At 44.8% G+C, this 21,064-nt stretch overlaps 1 protein-coding gene across 3 annotated transcripts in view; it reads left to right on the forward strand.

The window, feature by feature from the left end:
- Nucleotides 1-471: 471 nt before the first annotated feature.
- TRANK1 (tetratricopeptide repeat and ankyrin repeat containing 1) overlaps nt 472-21,064 on the forward strand; it is a 98,542-nt gene continuing 77,949 nt past the window's right edge. The window contains exon 1 of one of the 3 annotated variants that reach the window (XM_070492342.1): nt 472-602. In XM_070492342.1, coding sequence (XP_070348443.1) covers nt 508-602 — 95 coding nt within the window. In that variant the 5' untranslated portion in view covers nt 472-507. Of the gene's footprint in view, nt 603-1,019; nt 1,289-1,318; nt 1,437-21,064 lie in introns of those variants that run through there. The other 2 variants (XM_014845802.3, XM_070492343.1) reach the window with 2 other exon arrangements.

Here is a 21,064-nt window from a genome sequence, read left to right on the forward strand (position 1 = left end):
GACCACTAGCTAGACTGATAGGCTAGTTCTTGATTCAGAATAAGCAGCGTAGAGAAATACACGGGCTGTGTGCATTAGGTGTGTCCATGAGTCACCAAATACTGCCTGCCTCATTGGAAACTGTACTGTTCCTCTCGCTAAAGCACTGTGGTGTCCTTCTCCCTGCCCCTGGGCCCGCCTGGTGTCGTGGTCTCCCAGGTGGATGCAAGAACCACCAGGAGGCAGTGTAGGCGAAAGCCTTGCCCCCAAAGAGGGTTGCGGGCTTTGCTCTCTGATTGGGCCAAATCTCTGGCGTGGAGGAGAGTAATCCCCTTCGCCTAGAAGTTGAGGACCAAACAGGAGCTGTGAGCGAAAGGGTGTGCAGCTTGTTGCACCGACAACCGAAGGAGAAATGGCAGCCTGAGGTTGTCCTAACCGTCTCCCAACTCTTTCGGTCATCACTGCCCTTCCAGGAGGTTCCTTGTTAGTTCCTGCCTGTGGTGAGAGGTTCACGCCTCCGTAAGCGCCATGAACACGGCTGCGAGCATCAAGACGTCAGGGGCCTCACTGGCCTCTTTGCGTGTGAATCCCCAGCGTCTCCAGAATGGAGAGCCGAGCACACGGTAAGTACTCGATACCCAACGAATGACTGAGGCAGCCGGGAAGCGGGAGCTAATGGGCACGGCGTTCGTTGACCCGTGGGCTTTTCTCCCTAGTTTCTTTGTTGGAGAGGAACAGGAGGGAAGGAGGAGAGGCGAGCCAAGGCCGTTGGCTGACCATTTCCTCAGTTTCCCCTACAATCGCGGCGGGCCCCAGTTTACGAAAGCAGAATTCACCGATGACCGAAACATGTCGGAGGGGTGTGTCTGTGTGTGCACGCTCTGTCCCTCGTGGTCACCGGCTCGAAACACTTATTTTTCAAAGGCGGCCGAGAGACACCCCATTGGAGCACTCACGCAAGATGGGAGACAACGAAACGCCTCTTTTGAACACAGTGACAAACACCCCCTCCCACCCAGCGGCGACGTGCACGTGACACTTTTCGGGCTTTCGCAACTACGTGGAAACTTGGAATAGGTCTGCGGCTGCACACAGCCGGGACCCGGGGTCCCCTCGCCCCCGCCCCTGCTCGTCACGGCCCGGGAGCCGAGCCACCGCGAGCAGGGGACCCCGCGCCGCCGCTGCCCAGGGCCGGGGCTTTCGAGCTTCCGCACTGCCCACCGCGCCCTGTCCCCCGGGAAGCGGCTGCCGAGGCGGCGGCGGCAACGGTCCCTCCGGCCCCGGCCATGTGGGACCCGCGGGCAATGAGGTGCGTAGCGGCGCGGGAAGCGCGGGGGGCGCCTCCAGCCTTCCGGGCCCCGCGCCTCTTCCCGGCGGGAAGCGGCCGCGCGCCAGGGCTGACGACCCCCGAGGCGGCGGCCGGGCGGGCCATCCCCGTGGGCGCCGCGCTCATCCAGGTGCAGATGGGGGGCCTGTTGCACGGGATTGGGTTTGGGGGACGGTTCCAGCCTTCCCGGCTCTGGGGGACTAGGGCAGGGGCTGCGACAGGACTGCGGCGGCGCGCGGCCTGCCTCGTCCCCACCGGAGTACCGAACCTGCCGCTCCCAGGCCCACCTCCCTCATCCTGCAGGGGACCCGTGGGCCGCCAGCAGGTTCTGATGAAAGGACCAGCGGACGCGCCCCCGGGGCATGCACTCTGGCTGGCAGGCGCCGGGGCTCGGGGCGGGATTTCCTGGCAGGAGGAGGGTCGCGATTCCAGCCCCGGGCAGGCCTCTTCCCTAGCCCGCCCGATCGTGAGCTGGGCTTGCCCGAAGGGGCCTGCACCGTCCGCAGTCCTCGGCTAAACGAGTCTGGGGGCGGGGTGGCAGCAGGGGCCGAAGGCTCAGAAGCGGAGAGCCCAGAAACCCAGGCTTCTGCTCCGGAGCGTTTTCAAACGTGGGCTCGGAGCCTGGAACCTGGGAGGCGCACTCCGCCCCCTCTGGCCCCGCGCCGCCGGGGAGCCCTGCGTGTTTGCAACCTGGCTGAAATAGCGCCTATTTTTCGGTGTGCAGGGCAGGCCAGCTCCACTCCCAGCTGGGGGCGTTTCTGGGCGGCTGCAAGCTTTGATGCTTCCTAGGGAAGATTCTTAAGGAGATGTGCAATATGAAAAATAAAACATTTTCAAACAAGGGGAGAGAAAGGGACTCTGACGTCTCTAGTCCCTAGCCCAGTTGCTGTTGGCCCAGTCAACTCTTACGCTGGGAAGGAAGAGCCGGGAGCAAAGGTTCTTGCGTTCCCAGCACCCAGCTTCTCTCCACCCCGACCCCGATGCCTCGTGCTGAGCCTCCCGGGGGCCAGGCACCTTTTTGTGGCAAGGCTGTTACCCAGATCACTGGGTCTTTTGTTGAGCAACCTGTTTCGTGCCTTATAGAAAGCACTACTTTGTAGGAGAGTCAGAAGTTTCTTTCAACTGTTTTCCATCAGCACTGTTTTGTAGAATTGCAGGATGGGTGCTTGCGTTCTAAGTACCCTTTGTTGGCGCTTGCATCCTCTGCAGGGAATGCTGGTGCGATGGGTGTGTGTGGCATTCACCCCCAAAGTCAGATTCCACTGCCTCAGGCCTATAAGGTTTCTCAGTCTTTTTTGACCAAGACCCACTATAGAGACCCACACCCACCTACATGCATATGTAAATATAAAACTGCACCAAGAGCTTCACGGTATATTTATTCTCTCTGCAGGGAGAAGTATAATGATATTTTCTATTTTCGGTTTTTTAAAAAAGTTAATCATAATCTGTTAACTTGATCTTATGACAGACTAACCAGTTTTAGGTGGCAACTGCAAGCTTTCTTTGGGGCATCTCCAGAGAGGCTGAGGAGAACATCAGCATTTCCCTGGGAAGCTGACTTTGGAAGGGAGGGCGTGGTGTAGAGATGGAGGAGGCTGAAATCTGTAGCGGAACTGTGAAAGTACCATAGGACGCGGCCGTGAGGTTCACACCAGTAGCATCTGCAAAGGCAGGCTGGAGGATGCTTTTAGTTACTCTGGTTCTGCCTGTCTGTCCACACCAAGCTGGCTGCCTGACATGGGGCCCAGTGGGGACTTATGTGAGTGCTGGCAAGGTAGGGAATAATGGCTCCTTGCTATTAGGACTTTTGTTGTTGTTTTTTTTTTTTTTTGAGGGAGAGCAAAGGAGGGTGCTGCAAGGCTGCCACAAATTCTGGATTTGTACATTTGAAAGGGGAGTCTTTAACTCTGCTCAGAATTTTACAACTGCAGTGTCAGGAGCGGGGCCATCATGGTGTTATAGAGGAAGAAACTGAGGCCCATCACCTGTTAGTCCTTACAGCTGCTTAGTGGTAGATCTGGGCTTAGACCCCCTCTCTCTTGACTTCCCAGCCCGTGGCTCTCAGGGACAAATAGAGACTTTGCCTTGTGGAATTCTTAAACTTCTGTTTGCTGAGTTCTGTTTTCTTGTGCTTGCTACCAAAGGCCCATTTCTATGGTATATATCCTCTTATTATTTTATCTTTGCTTTTGAGATGAAGATTCTTTTACTAGCCAGAGTAGGGCCTGCAAGCCCGTTGTTTGAGTCAGGAAGGTACAGTAATCCTGAGGATATTTTTAAGAACTGAAGTGGAGGTTAGGGTGTGGGCCTCTGGCATTGTGGCATTGTTTTTGCTGACCTTGAGGAACTAACTAGCTGTTCTCTCCCTTTCCCAGATGAGGAAGTGGAGGTGACAGGTCACTGCCTTGCCTCCAGTTTTCCAGTCAGTGACACAGCTGACTGTGGGCTCATGGCTTTTGTAACAAGTTTCCTTGGAGCGCAGCCTGAGATTCTTAAGGCCAGTAAAATCTTTGTTAGTAAGAAATCTTTAAAAGAAAGAAGAATTGGGGGAAATGGACAGTCTCTGAAGCAAAGATGACACTTTAAGTTACAGCAGAGATTGATGGTGGGGACAGTGGCAGTGGCAGGCACAACATTCAGGTTTAAACTAAAAAAAAAAAGTATTGAGCCAGGTAGACAGGCATCCCCGAAGCCCCCAAAATGCCCACAGTGCTCCTGGGAGGCTGTCCATTTTGCCTGATCGGACATTTTTCTTGGTCTCAAATTTCTTAAGTAATGATTGCCTTGTTTCCTTGTTTTTGTGGAAAATCTGGAAGCTTGAATGAGCTTTATCTATGATACTCTGACCCAGTTTACCTGAATCGACTCCACTCCATCTTTTGCCTGGGTGTTGAGCCTCACTCAGTATCAGTGCCCACCTGCCCTCACCATGGCATGTTTGTCTGAGCTCCTGTGTGCCTGGTGAGCTGGCGGGACTCCTGTGTGTCTGTCAGAGTTAAGCCAAGTCTGAGTTTAGCTATGCCTTTATTTGAAGTTCCAGTGACATTTAGATTGAGAAGTTTTAATTTTTTTAGATACTGGGCCTTCCTGTTAATGGGGGCAGCACTTGGAAAGGGGACAGGCTTGCTAGCCCTAGAAAATGGTGATGACATTTTGGAGGTATAGGGGCAGAGAGATTTTCCCTTCTTCCCTTCTAGGTTCTTTGGCTGGTCTAATAATTAAATTGACATAAGACAGATTAACGGGAGAAAACCAAATTTAATTTCATATGTACAGGAGCCCCATAAAAAATGAGACTCAAAGAGGTGACCAAAACAGGAAGCTTTTACACCTTTTAGACAAACAATAAATTTGTGAAGAATTGACAAGACAAAAGGGTTTGGGACTTCAGGTATTAAATTAGTGGAGAAGTAACAAGATTTGCTTATATAGCCTTCTTGGCCCTAAATTCCCTTTATCTGGGGATAAGGATACCTTCTATTCTCCTGGTACGGGGGGATCCTTTCACATGGGAGATTTATCTCCTGCTTTCAGGGAGACAAGGGTCAGTGTGTCCTTCTTGTCTCAGCTGTTTCTCATTACCTTTAATTCAAAATAATCTATGTGCCAAAGTGGCATATTTTTGGGTGGTGTATTCTCCCCTTCCGAGGAATCCGGCCATTTTGGAGGGAACTGCACGAAAGATAAAATATAGAGAATTACAGTGCTCTGCTGGGCAATTTGATTCCCTGTGACAAGAATACTCAGATCATAGCCTTGGACTTGGATGAGCTTCGTGTCGAGCTGTGGCCTCCAGGGCGCTTTCCTTTAGTCACCGTTGGGCCTGCTCATCCTCTGCCCATCAGGGTCCACTCTACCTGGATGCTCAAAAATTTGTGACTTTGAGGGCTCACTCAAGTCTAAACTCATTGGCCAGGTACTAAGAGTCACCGTTATTTGGCTCTCTCAGACTTTTTCTCTAATGTGCACTTTCTCCTCGCCTCAATGTCTGACCTCTTCTCAGCTCTTTTTGCATTTTGTTTTTCAAGTCAGTTCCACTCACCATATGTCTGAGGGCCTTGTTTTGGCCTATGGAGGATGCAAACTTATTCGACACAGGTGCTGCCAGTGGCGGTAGAACAGAGTCAGTGCCAGGCAGACCCGTGAGAAAGGATTAGTGGAGATGCAGACAAGCACTCCTCCAGCTCCCAGCTCCTGAATCCTTCCCAGGAGGAAGTGTGAGAAGTCAGTTTTGAGCCTAGACAGATGCAGAGAACTTCTAGCAGGTAGATTAAGGGGTGCCAAGAGGGAGGGAGGGACATTCCAGGTAAAAGGAGCAGCTTCTTATTAAGGATAATGGTGAGCAAAATGGCTTATACTGTAAATATCAATGTAATAATAAGAATAGTTGACCCTGTGCCAGGCTGTATGTTGTGTGTTTCATGTATTATCTTATTTAATTCTCACAGAAATATTATGAGCAATCCCCATTTTACAGATCTCCCAGCACCAGAATGTAAGGTTCATGAGGGCACAGTGTTTTTGGTCCATCTTGCTCATTCAAATATCCCAAGCATCCAGCAGAGTGCCTGGCACACAGTAGGCACTCAATTAATATTTGTTGACTGACTGAGGAAACGGGTAGTCCGGTCATGTAGGTGATGCTGTCCCTGTTTTCCAGCCTAGGATTAAGTGAATTGGCTACCTGACACCAGGCCGGGAAGAGGTAAAGTGGGACTTGATCTCAGGTTCTGGACTTTCTCTTCTCTGAGGAGGACACACTCATATCCTCCTTCTGGTGCTAGCCCCAGCCTTGTTACACTGCTGTACAAAGACGTGTAAGAGGGAGGGAGCCAGACGAATTTGGGATCATGAGGCTGCAACGTGGGGGAGTATATAGTGTTGGAGAATGCTGGAGAGGTGAGTCGAAGGATGTGTATATGTGTGTGCGTGTGTGTGTGTGTTTTAACAGCTGTGTTTTATTTGGAAGGCTGGGAGTGTGAGTGAATACATTTTTTTCAGCCTGGCCAAAGTCCATACTTTTCTCAAGGGCAAGTTGAAGGCCCTGTGTTTCAGGAAGCGGTCAGCTGGTGTTAGAACTCGAGCTACACCTCATGTCCTCCCGGCACTTCTAAGGGGCCTCCCTTCGGGGGTATCCCTTTTAGGGGTCCCTGTCTAGGGGAGACTCTTCTGTTTATCGGGAGCTCCTGAGCGCTCTGCACACTCCCCAAGCTGCTGTGGATGGTGTCTGAGCCTCTCTGTTGGGTTTGTCTTGATTTCAGATTGAAGCAGAAGCAGATTGCTGTGGTCTTGCTGGTGGCGGGTGGGATGGAGGCCATTAATTAGCATTTCCAGTCTTACAGAGGAGCTTGGGGAGGGAGCTGGAGGAGAGGATCACTAGGCCGCTATTACTCAAATTCTCCTTTGAGAAAGCACTTTGTTCAAGGGCTGTCATGGGCTGGGCTTGTGTCCTCCGTGGGGCTGCTCCCAACTTCACCACCACCTGCAACTCCCAGGTCCTCTGAGGGAGAGTGGGGAACCAAAAGGAGGGGAATATGGCAGGTGTGGGGTGGTCTGGATTTAGCACAGATACCTGCTTCAAGATTTATGAGCAGCCTGTGCTGCCAATGCTTAACTTTCTCATTTGTCTTGAGGCAGAGTGTGGAATTCCAGCCTTCTGGGTTTTCTTTGGGTTTGCTTTGCAGAGATTTGATTTTAATTTTAAAGACCATCGTTCTTGTTTTCCCTAGTCTCCCTCACCTCTTGTTTACCTCATCTCCTCCAGGGCTTGTGGACACAGATTTTGGCATCAGACTTGGGTTTGGGCCTTGCTTGGAGAAGTTCCATCACCTTGATTAAACCTATTCCCTGACCTGTAAAATTGGGATAATAATTATACCTCCCCTGCCAGCATTGTTAGGGACATTCAGTGAGAAAATTCAGGAGAAGGGCTTATCATAGGGCCTGGCACAGAGTAAGTGCTCAATAAAGTTTTCCTGTTATCACGCAGCTGCCTCGGATGACTCGTATTCAAATAGTGAAATGAAATGGAAGAATGCCAGGCTGTGGCACATACTAAGGAGAAATCGTGCCCACCACTGGCCACCAGCTGGGAGGGAGGCCTCCTTATGGCCTTCCACTTTGGAAGTCAAGGGATCGAGATTCCACTTCAGAACCAGAAGTTGAAATGGATCCATCTTTGCCCTGTAGTGATATTTCTCCAGCATCTTCCAGGGGCCTGCAATGGTGTTAGGGTCTCAGAATGTCTGCCTTTCAAGGTCTGTACTATCTGCACACTACCCAAGACTGAACTATACTGTGAGGTTTTTAGCTTGTCCTTCCTTAAGAATGGCTTTCTTTAGTAATCTGAGTTTACATTCTTCCTCCCCCCCCCCTTTTTTTTTTTGCTGAGGAGGATTAGCCCTGAGTTAACATCTGTTGCCAATCTTCCTCTTTTTATGCTTGAAGATTACCCCTGAGCTAACATCTGTGCCAGTCTTCCTCTATTTTATATGTGGGTTGCTGCCACAACATGGCTTTGAGTGGTGTAGGTCTGCTCCCGGGATCCAAACCTGTGAACCTGGGCTGCCGAGGTGGAGTGCGCCAAATTCAACCACTATGCCACAGGGCCTGTCCCTCTTCCTCTTTTTTTTGGAGTTAAAGTATTCCTTCTTCTGTGAAGTTATGGGGACAGTAGATGATACACTTTTTTTTTTTGATGTTCTTCTTTGGCAAAATAAAGAGCTGGCAACCCTGTTTAGGTTCCCTTCCATTTCTTGCACGTGTTACTGTTTACCAGTTCCAAAAGTCTCGGCACCACTGATCTACAGGATTATTCTTTGCTTTTAGCATTTCTGAATCTCCGAGACCATAGTTTCACGTGGTTGGGTAAGTGGCCCTGTTTACTGACTGTTGAATTCTCAACAGGTGCTTATAAATATGTAAACATCTTTCACCTTTATTTTTCCCCCAGTAGCCAACAGCTTTGGCAGTTTTATTTTGCTTGGACTAATCTGTTGTTTCTGGTTTCTGCTTTGTGTCATTGGCTTTTATTAAAATCTGTGTCCTCCAAGGGAACAGCTGACCATTCAACATTTCTTGGCTTTCCAAGAGACGGTCATAAATCCAAAACCACCAGTGAAATCGTCTAGTTTGAATTAAGCCTCCCAAACCTTTCATCTGTCTCTGATAAGTGAAGAAAGAGCCAGAAAATCATTTATTTATGCAACAATGCGGAGCCCGTGGGTTGCAGAAATAATAAGACTTACCAAGACTGAGTTTCTGCTTTAAGAACTCAGTCTACTGGGGAAGGCAGACAACAAAGTCTCGAGCGTGGAGCTTTTGAGACCTTGCACAGTGGTGGGGGCAGGACGCCCCTGATATAGACCCTTGTTTAACGTGAAGTTGGAGAGGGGGTGAAATGGGCAAACCACTCTCGCTTTCTTCCTTCTTTTCCAATGAATGAAAGAAGGCAAAAAACTATGTAGGCAAAATGAAGAAAGTTCTGGAAGGCTGCTAATATCTTTGGTAATTAGGGAAGTGGCGGGAGAACATCTGGGCCTCAGAGGCACTGGATTGTGGAATTGTGGGGCCCCAGAATCCCCACTTTCTGCCTCTCCTCTCGCTAGGTGTAGGTTTCCTGTTCTCTCACCCTAGCCAGGCTTCTTCTCAGGGTGGGGGGTAAGCTGCACCTCTCTGGAGTCTCCTACCCCAGCTTCTACCACCAGAGGAACACCTCCCAAAGTTCTAGTTCAAAAACTCCTGGGAAAGGGCGCTGGCCTGCAGGTCTGGCACACAGACCTCTCCCCTGAGAAGGGCTCTGTGGGGACCTGAGCAGCCATCCCGAGTGTACTTCCTTTTCTTTTCTTTTTTCCTTGAGGAAGATAGCCCTGAACTAACATCTGCTGCCAATCCTCCTTTTTTTGCTGTGGAAGACTGGCCCTGAGCTAACATCCGTGCCCATCTTCCTCTACTTTATATGTGGGACGCCTGCCATAGCATGGCTTGCCAAGCAGTGCCATGTCCACACCCGGGATCTGAACTGGCGAACTCTGGGCCGCCAAAGCGGAATGTGTGAACTTAACTACTGCGCCACTGGGCTGGTCCCCTTTGAGCGTCCTTCCTATGGGGACTGTCCTCCAGCTGCAGAGGGTTTAATAGGGCCTGAGAGCAGGTGCTGGGCCCTTCTTCTCAAGGAACAATCACAGTAGAGAAAGATTTGGAACTATTTTCAGACATTACAGCACTGATCTCTCCCACCCCTCATCCAAGGCCTTGAGTCTCAGATTTTCTCAGCTGTAGCTGCTTCAGTGACTGCCAATTTCAGGTAACCCCTTTGAAAACAGGCAGATGCTAGGGCTGTGTTTTTCTTACCAAATATTTTCTCTTTGCCGGGTAAACAAAGCAAAGGTTCTGTAAATGTTGCTGGGATCACACTCAAATTACATGCAGGGATGGCCATGGCCCATACCATCACCCGGACCATCGTGGACCAGGGGCATGACCTGGGTTCTGGTCCTGGCTTTCCTGCCCACCCACAGGTGGTGTGGACCAGGGCTCTGGGTTGGTGGCCAGGAGGTGAGCCTGGATGTCACGTCTCATGCTCACTGCTGTGTGACCTTGGTCAAGCCCTTGAATCTCTGAGCCTTGAGTTCCTTGCTCCAGAAATTTTAGTGCAACCATCTCACTTTATTAAATCCTTTCTATTTATATCATTCTGTGAACACATTCAGAGAGGTGTTGTATAAGTTTCCTAGGGGTGCAGTAACAAATTACCACAAACTGGATGACCTGAAACAACAGAAGTTTATTCTCTCATAGTTCAGGAGCGTTCTCCCCATTCCCAGGTCTACTTCCCAAACATCACCACTCTTACTAGGTCCTTAAGTGTCCTTCCAAAAATCCTCCTAATAGGTCAAGTGCACACACGCACAAATATATCCTTAAGCTCTTCAACTTTCTCTACGAATTGTTCTCCACCTTGCTTTATTCACCTTAAGTATTTTTTTTAAAGATTTTATTTTTTTCCTTTTTCTCCCCAAAGCTCCCCTATACATGGTTGTATATTCTTCGTTGTGGGTCCTTCTAGTTGTGGCATGTGGGACGCTGCCTCAGCGTGGTTTGATGGGCAGTGCCATGTCCGCGCCCAGGATGCGAACCAACGAAACACTGGGCCGCCTGCAGCAGAGCGCGCGAACTCAACCACTCGGCCACGGGGCCAGCCCCCTTAAGTGTGTATTTTGACATCTCTTCCTCTTACTTTATCTAGATCTGCCTTATGGTTTTTAATAGTTGTACGGTGTTCTCTACTAAGCTGTCCCATTCTTTATATAAACGTCTCCAGTTGTTGGATGTGTATCGTTTTTACTTTTGCAGAGAATAAGCCAGTAAACATCCCAATGCACTTGAACAAAATATGTTTGCAGAATAAATTCCCAGCAGCTAAAGAGCTGTGTGAAAAGTTTGTGCACTTAACATTTCTTTTTTTTACCTTGTTTTTTTAATTGAAGATAGTTGCCATACTATGTTGTATTAGTTTCGGGTGTACGAGACGTAGTGAGTCAACATTTATTTACATTACAAAGTGATCACCCTAATAAGACTAGTTACCATCTGTCACCAGACAAAATTGTTACAATATTGTTGACTATATTGCCTATGATGTACATTACATCCTCGTGACTTATTTATTTTATGACTGGAAGTTTGTACCTCTTAACCCCCTTCACCTATTTCACCCATGCCCCCACCCCATTCCCCTCCGGCAACCACCAGTTCTCTGTATCTATGAGTCTATTTCTGTTTTGGTTCTTTTACTCTTTTTTTTTTTACATTCCACGTATGAGTGAAATCATACGGTATTCTTTCTCTGTCTGGCTTATTTCACTTAGCATAATACCCTCTAGATCCATCTATGTTGTCACCAATGGGAGAATTTCATCCTTTTTTATGGCTAATATTCTATTGGATATATACACCACATTTTCTTTATCCATTCACCTACCAATGGACATTTAGGTTGCTTCCATATCTTGGCTATTATAAATAATGCTGCAGTGAACATAGGGGTGCATATATCTTTTCAATTTAGTGTTTTTGTTTTCTTTGGATAAATACTCAGCAGTGGTATTTTGAATCATATGGTAGTTCTGTTTTTAATTTCTTGAGGAACCTCCATACTGTTTCCCATAGTGGCTGCACCAGTTTACTTTCCCGCCAACAGTGCACGAGGGTTCCCTTTTCTCCACATCCTTGCCAACACTTGTTCTTTGTTGTCTTTTTGATAATAGCCATTCTGACAGGTGTGAGGTGGTATCTCGTTGTGGTTTTGATTTGCATTTCCCTGATGATTAGTGATGTTGAGCATCTTTTGATGTACCTATTGGCCATCTGTATGTCTTCTTTGGAAGAATGTCTGTTCAGGTCCTCTGCCCATTTTTAAATCAGATTATTTGTGTTTTTTTGTTGAGTTGTATGAGTTCTTTATATATTTTGGATATTAACCCCTAATAGCATATCTCATTTGCACATATCTTCTCCTATTCAGTAGGTTGCTTTTTTGTTTTGTTGATGGTATCCTTTGCTGTGCAGAAGCTTTTTAGTTTGATGTAGTCCCATATATTTATTTTTGCTTTTGTTGCTGTTGCCTGAGGAGATATATCCAAAAAAATATTGCTAAGATCCATGTCATAGAGTTTACTACTTATATTTTCTTCTGGGAGTTTTATGGTTTCAGGCCTTACGTTTAAGCCTTTAATCTATTTTGAGTTTATTATTGTATATGGTGTAAGGAAGCGGTCCAGTTTCATTCTTTTAGTTGCATATTTTGGCATCTCTTCCTCTTACTTTATCTAGATCTGCCTTATAGTTTTTAACAATTGTATGGTGTTCTGTACTAAGCTGTCTCATTCTTTATATAAACTTCTCCAGTTGTTGGACTTTTGGATGTGTATTGTTTTTGCTTTTACAAGGAACGAGGCAGTGAACATCCTCATGTTCTCGAACAAAATACATTTGTAGAATAAATTCCCGGCAGCTAAAGAGCTGTGTGAAAAGTTTATGCATTTAACATTTCCACAGACAGATGCTGTACCGCTTACCCCTGCCATCGGTGGTGTGTGAGAGTGCTTCTCCATCTCCAGCCATGATTTTGCTGGTGTAGGGTGTTATTAAGTTATTTTGGGGGCTTTTTTGATGTACAGACGTTTTAAATTTTTTATGAATTTATGTCTATCACTGTATGGTTTCTGCTTTTGGTATCATTCGACTGGCTTTCTCATATATGAAGGAAGATTACATACAATTTTTTTTCATTGCATTAAAACTTTTAAAAATTTGTGTAAATCAAGAATCAAAAAATATAAAAAGATTACAATGAAAAGGAGGGAGTAGGTCTCTCTCCTCAGCACCCCCTCACCCCCAGTCAGGTTAAATAATTTTATTTCTGATGGATCCTTCCAGAATTTCTTTATGCATATACAAGCAAATGCGAATATATATTCTTATTCAGCTCTTCCCTCTTGTTTTTTAAAATTTTGCACAAAAGGGAGCATAACGTACACACTGTTTTGCATTTGCTTTTTTAAAATATATTTTTGAGATTATCCCAGATCAGAACATAGAAAGCGTCCTCTTTCTTTTTTTTTTTAAAGATTTTTTTTATTTTTTCCTTTTTCTCCCCAAAGCCCCCGGTACATAGTTGTCTATTCTTCGCTGTGGGTTCCTCTAGTTGTGGCATGTGGGACGCCGCCCCAGCGTGGTCCGACGAGCAGTGCCACGTCCGCGCCCAGGACCCGAACCAACGAAACACTGGGCCGCCTGCAGCGGAGCGCGCGAACTCAACCACTCGGCCACGGGGCCAGCCCCAAGCGTCCTCTTTCTTTTGCTCTATCTTTGTTTCTTGCCGTCTGTCTGTCTTTCTTCCCATCTGTCTTTCTTTCTTCCCGTTTGTCTTTCTTTCTGTCTTTCTGTCTTCACTGTGTAATACCCCACTGGGAGAGCTGCACTATAATTTATTAAACCAGTCCCCTGTTGGTGGGCATTAGGGTTGGTCCTAGTCTTTTATAATTACAAACATTTTAACAGTGACTAATCTTGTACATCTGCCATTTCCTGTGTGTGCAATCAGGGTGTAAGTTTGATTCTTGGAAGTGGACTTGCTAGGCCAAAGGCCATATGTATGTTTCACTTAGTTAGATATTGCCAAATTTCCTCCTAGAGTGGTTGAAGATAATCTAAAATTTGTACCTGTTTTCTCTTTGTGCTTTTATGGTTTCTTTTTCTCAATGCTTTTTTAAAAAATGAGATATTTGTGTGTAAGTAAAGGCATAGATTTTAAGTGTACTGTTCAAGGAGCTTAACAAATGTATACACCTGTGTGGCTACCGCCCCAATCAAAACATAGAACATTTCCCCAGAAAGTGCACTTGTGCCCCTTTCCAATCAATAGCTCTCTCTCCCTAGGCAACCGCTTTTCTGATTTCCTACATTTGTCAGTTCCAGGTCTTCATCTAAATCACACAGCCTATACTCTTTTGAGTCTGGCTTCTTTTGCTCGACATAATGTTTTTGAGGTTCTTTATGTTGCTGTGTGTGTCAGCAGCTTGTTCCTTTTTATTTCTGCGGTGTCTTTTTCACACTAACATTTTTTCATTCATTTAGAACGAATTTTGGTTTATGATGTGTATTAGTTTTCTATTACTGCCATAACAAATTACCACAAATTTAGTGGCTTAAAACGCTGCAAATTAATTACCTGACAGTGTGTAGGTCAGAAGTGCAGGTTAGCCTGGCAGGCTTCACAAGGCTGACATCAAGGTGTTGGCTGGCTGGGTTCTTATAGACTCTGCAAAGAATCGTCTTCCAGGCTCATTCAGGTGGTTGGCAGGAGCTGGTTCCTTGCAGCTCTAGGACTGAGGTCCCCGTTTCCTTACTGACTGTCACCCAGGAGCCTCTCTCAGTTTCTAAGGCCACCTACATTCCTCATCACGTTGCCCCCTGCTCCATCTTCAAGTCCTGCAGCCATGGGTCGAGTCCTTCTCAGGGTTCACATCTTCTGTGGCCTCTCTCCTGTTTTCCTCTTCCCCTGCATCTCTCTGACTCCAGCCAGAGAAAGTTTTCTGCTTTTAAGGATTCATGTGACTAGATTGGGCTCACCCAGACAATTCGGAGTAATATCCTTATCCTAAGGTCTGTGATCTTAATTACATCTACAAAGTCCCTTTTGCCGTGTAATGTCATGTATTCATAGCTTCTGGGAATTGGGGCGTGGACTTTTTGGGAGGAAGCGTCCATTATTCGGTCTACCACATGGTATGAAGTGGAAACTTAACTTCTATTCCAGACATTTAGCCTCTTGTACCAACTGATTCATTCTTTGCTTATCTATTTAAAAAATCACCTTAATCATACATGGAATTCTTTTGCTGTATATATTTATTTCTGTTTATTCTGTTTTGGTCCATTGATCTGCTTACTGTTATGTTAGTATCACACTTTAAAAATTCGATGAGTTTGATAAATTTATTTTAAAATGCTAGAGGAGATTTTTTCTTAATACTCGCTTTTTTATTAAAAATGTCTTGGCTATTCTGGCTTGTTTACTCTTTTAGATGAGCTTGAGTATTCTTTTGTTAGTGTAAACATCCTGGTTTTTTTAATTGAAATTACATTAATTGAAAATATACATTAATTCATTAATATGGGGACGATTTGACATTTTATAATAGCAAATTTGCCCAAACAGAAACATGTTGGGTATTTTTAAAAGTCAAGACTATTTTTTTGAGTAAAGTTTTGTTTTTTCTCCGTATGAGTCTTGCAATTTTATGAGTATTAAGTATATATGTATAATATTAAGTATATATATAAGTATACATATTAAGTATATACGTATAAAAAATAAGGTATTTTTTAATTAAAATTTTTCTTATTACCCTGGTTTTTCCTTGAAAATCTGGGTCTGTTCCCTCAGGTTGGACAACTTATTTTATTCCTGTGTTAATTTAAGCTTGTAAGCATCAAATTGTAAAGCAGTGTGACTCTAATTAACCTTCCCAGGAGTCCTGCTTTTGCTTTTCTCCACATAGTGAAATGTTCCATTTGTAATCTAGAATTTACAGAAAAGCGTGTTTTGAAGTACTGCTTAGCTGAAGGACAAGAGTGAGTCACTCTGAGGTGAGTCAAGTCTTAATATGAATATCGGGACACTTAGGACTTTAAAGATGGCTGTACTGAAAATTCTGAGCAGCTGGTCAGTCAGTAGGGATCAAACTTGAATAGCAGAATAAAACTATTCGCCTTCTCAAACAGAAAACAAGTTGCTTAATGAAATCATGTCAGAAAATTGTCTTCATGCTTGCTTCGCAAAGTCAATAGTGGTTTTATTGGGTTGTACCTTGGTTTTGCAGGTCTTTGTTTGTTAAGGGAATAAATAGGGTAGAAACTTAAGGTTCTGTATTTATGGGGAAGCTATGGAGCAAGGAACTAGTTTCTAGTTGTAGTACTCTGGGTGCTAAACAGGGTGACTGGAGGAAATATGGCCCGATTTACTCAGCACAGCCTTTGACCCCACATTTTGTGCAAAATAAAGTACAGAAGTAATTTCAAGAGAACTTAGTTCCTGATTGCAGATATTATTAATCTCTATATATTAGATGTTGTGCAGGGTAGAAAGACACACACTGCTCATTAATCTCTGTGTGTTAGGTGTTGTGTGGGATAGAAAGACACACCATGTTTAGAGGTGGAAATAGGGTAGTGCAAGCCCCTGGGGCATAGACTCTGCACACCAAAATTTGGGGAAACACCCTCATACATCTACCACTCTCACACACAAGGGATTAAAGGCTAAATTTCTCATTGAGAGAAAAATAATATTTCAGATGTTGCAGCCAGATTACTAGTGTCTATACAGAACTGCACTCTCCAATAGAACTTTCTCAGTGATGGTGATATTCTGTATCTGACCTGTCACATACGGTAGCCACTAGCTACAGGTGACCATTGAGCACTTGAAATGTGGCTACAGTGACTGAGGAACTGAAGCTCTCAATTGTATTTCATTTTACTTAGTTTAAATTAAAATGTAGATAGCCACATGTGGCTAGTGGCTACCATATTGGAAAGCATGTTCCAGATAGAGTAGTACAGTTTGAAGTCCTAAATCACGATGCTTTTGGCTCTGAGTAACAGAAAACCTAATATACGCAATAAGGATATTTACTGGCTCCTTCTGGGACACCCTGTTTGGCAAAACCAGCAACTCCTGCCAACTACCTCCTCTCCGGCCACCTACCGTTATAGAGCCAGATGCTTGTTTTCCCAGATTTCTGCTTATGACCAGTGAAACACATGGAGAAGTGTGCTTGGGGGTTTGGGAAAGTTTTCCTCTTTTATAAAAGTGATGAGTGGTAGTAGGGAGCCAGATGGTTTTCTACCACCCGTCCATCCTGCCTTGAATGTAATGCCTGGAGTTTTAGCAACCATCTTCTTCCATGAGGGCACTTAGGTTGGTGTTGCAGAAAGATGAAGAGCTATGCTCTTATCCCTGACTTCTGATTATGGGAGAAAATTTCTCCTCCTGGTTCAAGCCACTGTTAGTCACAGAAATGGAAATCCAGAGATAGGGGAGGCCTCAGGATTCTCTCAAACCAATGGCCCGCACATACTTTCCTGTGATTCCCTGGCCTCTGTCCCCTTCCTTTCAGTGTTGGCTTCACCCTCAAGCTGGAAGCAAAATGCAGCTGAAGTTCTGGGCTGCACATTTACACATCTCAGTGTCTAGATTTGCAGCCTCTCTTCTACACTGGACAGTGCCCCGAGTGACAGAGAGATTTGCTTCTGGAAGCTTATTCAGAAGAACAAGAAAAAAGGTTCCCAGAAGCTTCCAGTAAACATCGCTTTAAGTTTCAGGGCCAGGACTGAGCCCCACACCCAGCTCTGAACCAGTCCCTGGCGGGGAGATAGAATTTGCTCGTCAGACCTTCCTCAGGAACTAGGGATGGGATTGGCTTCCCATAAGGCTAGGGGCTCAGTGAGGAAGGGATAGGTAATGGAAAGAAAACTAGGGTTCAGTTAGGCAGGAGTGGCCACTTTAAAGGCCCCAGGAATGGTTCATTGTAGCCAAATGGGTAGAGTGTCCGAGTTTCCTAAGTTGTAAGTATCATTAGTTGTTATTCAGTGCCAGCTTTCAAGTTTCTGCCACAGAAGTTTAAGCTGTCTTTAGTTTTTTACAAAAACATTTCCTGGCACCATGCTATCACTAGAATCTAATGAAATCTCCTTAGGCACTTATTGGTAAAGCCTCTTTAGAAAATTCATTTCCTGAGCTTTTCATCGTTGGTGTGCTGTTAGTGGAATTAGTGGAATGATGGTTGTTGGGTGTCCGGGTCAGAGTCCACTCCTCTCCCTGCTGTCAGGTAGCGATATTATTGCTGAGAAAATGAGCTGAAGGGAGTCTGCCATATTGTCGTCTAGTGGTTACTTATTAAAAACAAAACAAACAACAACCCTCTACTTTTAAATCGGGTCTGTTTGGCACTTTACGAGGGAGGATATACATATGGCTAATAACCTTATGAAAAGGCACACAACATCATTAGTCATCAGGGAAATGCGAATTAAAACCACAATTGGCTAAAATTAAAAAGACTGATAATACCCAGTATTGACAAATGTTGGCAGTTTGTACTCCCAACACACTGCTATTGAGAGGATAATTGGCCCCATCCCTTGAAAAACTGGCCGTATCTACTAAAGTACACAGTCCCTCTACCCTGTGATCCTGCGAGTCCGCCTCTTGGCTCCATATCCGAAAGAAACGCAGGCATGCGCTCACTGGAAGACATGTACAAGAATGTCTATAAACAACTTTATTCCTAATTATCTCAAACTAGAAACAACCCCAGTGTCCATCAATGGAATGGATAAATAAATCGTGGCATATTTATACAATGAAACACTGTATAATAGTAAGAGAAATGAAATACTGAAGCACACAGTAACATAGCTAAGTGTCACATGCTTAATCTTTAAGGAATGAAACCAGACTCAAGTGTCCCACTGTGTGATTATGAGGTTTAAGAACAGACAAAATGAATCTATGGTTTAGGGATCAGAAGAGTGATGAAGGTGGGTTTAGACCAGTCAGGGGCAAGAGAGAACCTTCTGGGGACCTGGAAATGTTCTGTATATTGATCTGGATAGGGGTACATGCATGTGAAAATTCATTGAGCGGAGCACGTACGATTAGTGCATGTAATGCACAGTACTGTGTTTTACCGCCATGAAAATGTTGAAAGAAAAAAATTGGGCCTGTTCAAGGTAATGGGTTATGACAGATCCCTACTATATATCTTTTCATTAATATTGCATGGCAATTGTTGATGTATGTTGTCTGACTATTTGACTGTAACCCCAAATACATTAATTGCATGATATTCATGGTCATATAAATTATCTTTGAGTACTGAAAACCACATGCATATGATGCCTGCTGGAGGATTTTTTTTTGCCAGCTTTATTGAGATATAACTTGTAAGGTATTTTAAGTATACAATGTGATGGTTTGCTATACGTATAGTACTTTTGGAAAGGATTTGGGGAGGGGTTTTGATTGCCATCTTGTCAGTGGGGCTAGCACCTTGGCATGGCTTTGTAAGTTCTTGGTACCTGCTGGCCTTTCCTCTCCTGGATGTGCGTGTAAATCAGGACTGCCATGACACAGGGGAGGCTTAGGACCCTGCCGTCATTTGGGTATCTTGGCATAGCATAGTACATAAGGAAAATAATTTTTCTGTCAAAATTGGAGTAGAAACACAAGTCTGGAAAATATTCTTTTACATTGATGTATTAGTGTTTCTTTTTTCTTCCTTTCTAGGTTTTTAGTTTGTTTTCTTCTCACTTTTTGGCAAAAAACGTAACCTAAGCGTTACCGTCTTAACCACTTTAAGTATACAGTTCAGAAGTGTTAAGTATATTCACATTGTTGAGCAACAGATTTCCAGAACTTTTTCAGCATGCAAAACTGAAACTCTATACCTATGGAATAATAGCTCCTTATTGCCCCCTCCCTCTAGCCCCTGGCAACCACCATTTCTACTTTCTGTCCCTATGAATTTGACTACTCTAGGTTAAGTGTACTCATACAGTATTTGTCTCTTTGTGACTGCCTTATTTCACTTAGCCTACATCCTCAAGGTTCATCCATGTTGTAGCATGTGGCAGAATGTCCTTCCTTTTTAAGACTGAATAATGTTCACCATATGTAGGTACCACAGTTTGTTTATCCATTCATCTATTGATGGATCTTTTATTTACCCTTAACGCTTTTTTTATCCTTCAGTTTCCTCTAGGGCAATTTCTTAAGTACTTTTTTCCTTATAGCCACCTCCCCAACCTTTTAAGACTTTTTTTTCCTAATACAGCTCTCTGCCCCCCATGAAATTTTAATATCTCAGATACACTGTATATCTATTTGTGTATTGTATGTATATCTGTGCTTTGTACATAAAAAGGATAAAAATTTTCACTCCTCAAGAACCATTTTTTGCCCTTTTGGGGGACAATATTGCCCCATTGAGAATGCACGCTATGGGGAAGATCACTTCCAGACAAAAGTCATGAGGCAGCCCCAAATTTACTAAATATCTTGGTAATGAAAGAAATGGCACTTGGAGAAAATTTTAAACTCACCTCTGCTTTCTCTTCTCCCACCAGCTGTCCAAACCTCCCCACTGTGTGTGCCTGCACCTCTTAAACAAACACACAAAAAAGAAAGAAGAAAAAGGCGAATCCTGACTTTGGTTTGGTTGGGGTAGAGAAGTATCCTTCCCAGTCCTGGTGTAGGGATGGCATCCTCTCTGCTAGAGTGGAGAATGGCTCTGTGACGGCCGCCACCCCCTACCCCCTTACCACTGCTGTTGCTGGAATGCTGTAATGAGTTCGTGATGCCATATTTGGCTCACAGGAAATATATTCCTATAGAATATATTTCTACTTGGTACATCCTTGACAGTCACAAGTGATCCATTTTCAGGCTTTTCTGTACTTTCCAAAATTGTGTATGTCATAAAGCATATACTTTGCCCCATAAGATTTAGCGGCATCAGAACGGTTATTCTCTGGCTAGGCTGTGTATGTGTAAAAGAAATTCAGTATTATATGCATTTATGTTTGGACCCAAAGCTCCTACTTTTGTAATGCAAAATAAAGTTTGACTAAAAGCTTTAGAGTTGATTTTTCCTGCCCTTCACTCCCTTGAAGTCCATTAGCAACTCATACTGGCTCTGCCTCCTGAATTTGTTTTACGTTGGCCCATTTCTCTCCATCTTGTCTACAGCCAGCCTGATTCAGTTAGTTCTTATTAATCCCCAGCTTAAAACTCTCTAGTGCTGTACTGTCCAATATGGTAGCAACTAGTTGCATTGTGGCTATGTAAATTAAAGTTAGGTAACATTAAATAAAGTCAAAAATTCAGTTCTTCAGTTGTATTAGCCACATTTCAAGTGTATAACATCCACATGTGGCTAGTGGCTATCAGATAGTACAGAAGAGAACATTACAATCATCACAGAAAGTTGTAACGGACAGTGCTGCTTTCCCAGTTGCCTTTAAGATGAATTCCAAAACCCTCTGATGGCCTTCAAGATTCCGGGTCATCCATCTATTGCAGCCATTACCTACTCCTCCAGCCTCACGTCTGTCCCCTTCCCCCCTGGCAGTTCTTGAACTGTGAAGCTCAGAGCCTTTGTATATTCTGCTCCCCTTGCCCTACTC

This window comes from Equus asinus, chromosome 21, assembly GCF_041296235.1.
Source record: "Equus asinus isolate D_3611 breed Donkey chromosome 21, EquAss-T2T_v2, whole genome shotgun sequence".
NCBI lineage: Eukaryota > Metazoa > Chordata > Mammalia > Perissodactyla > Equidae > Equus > Equus asinus.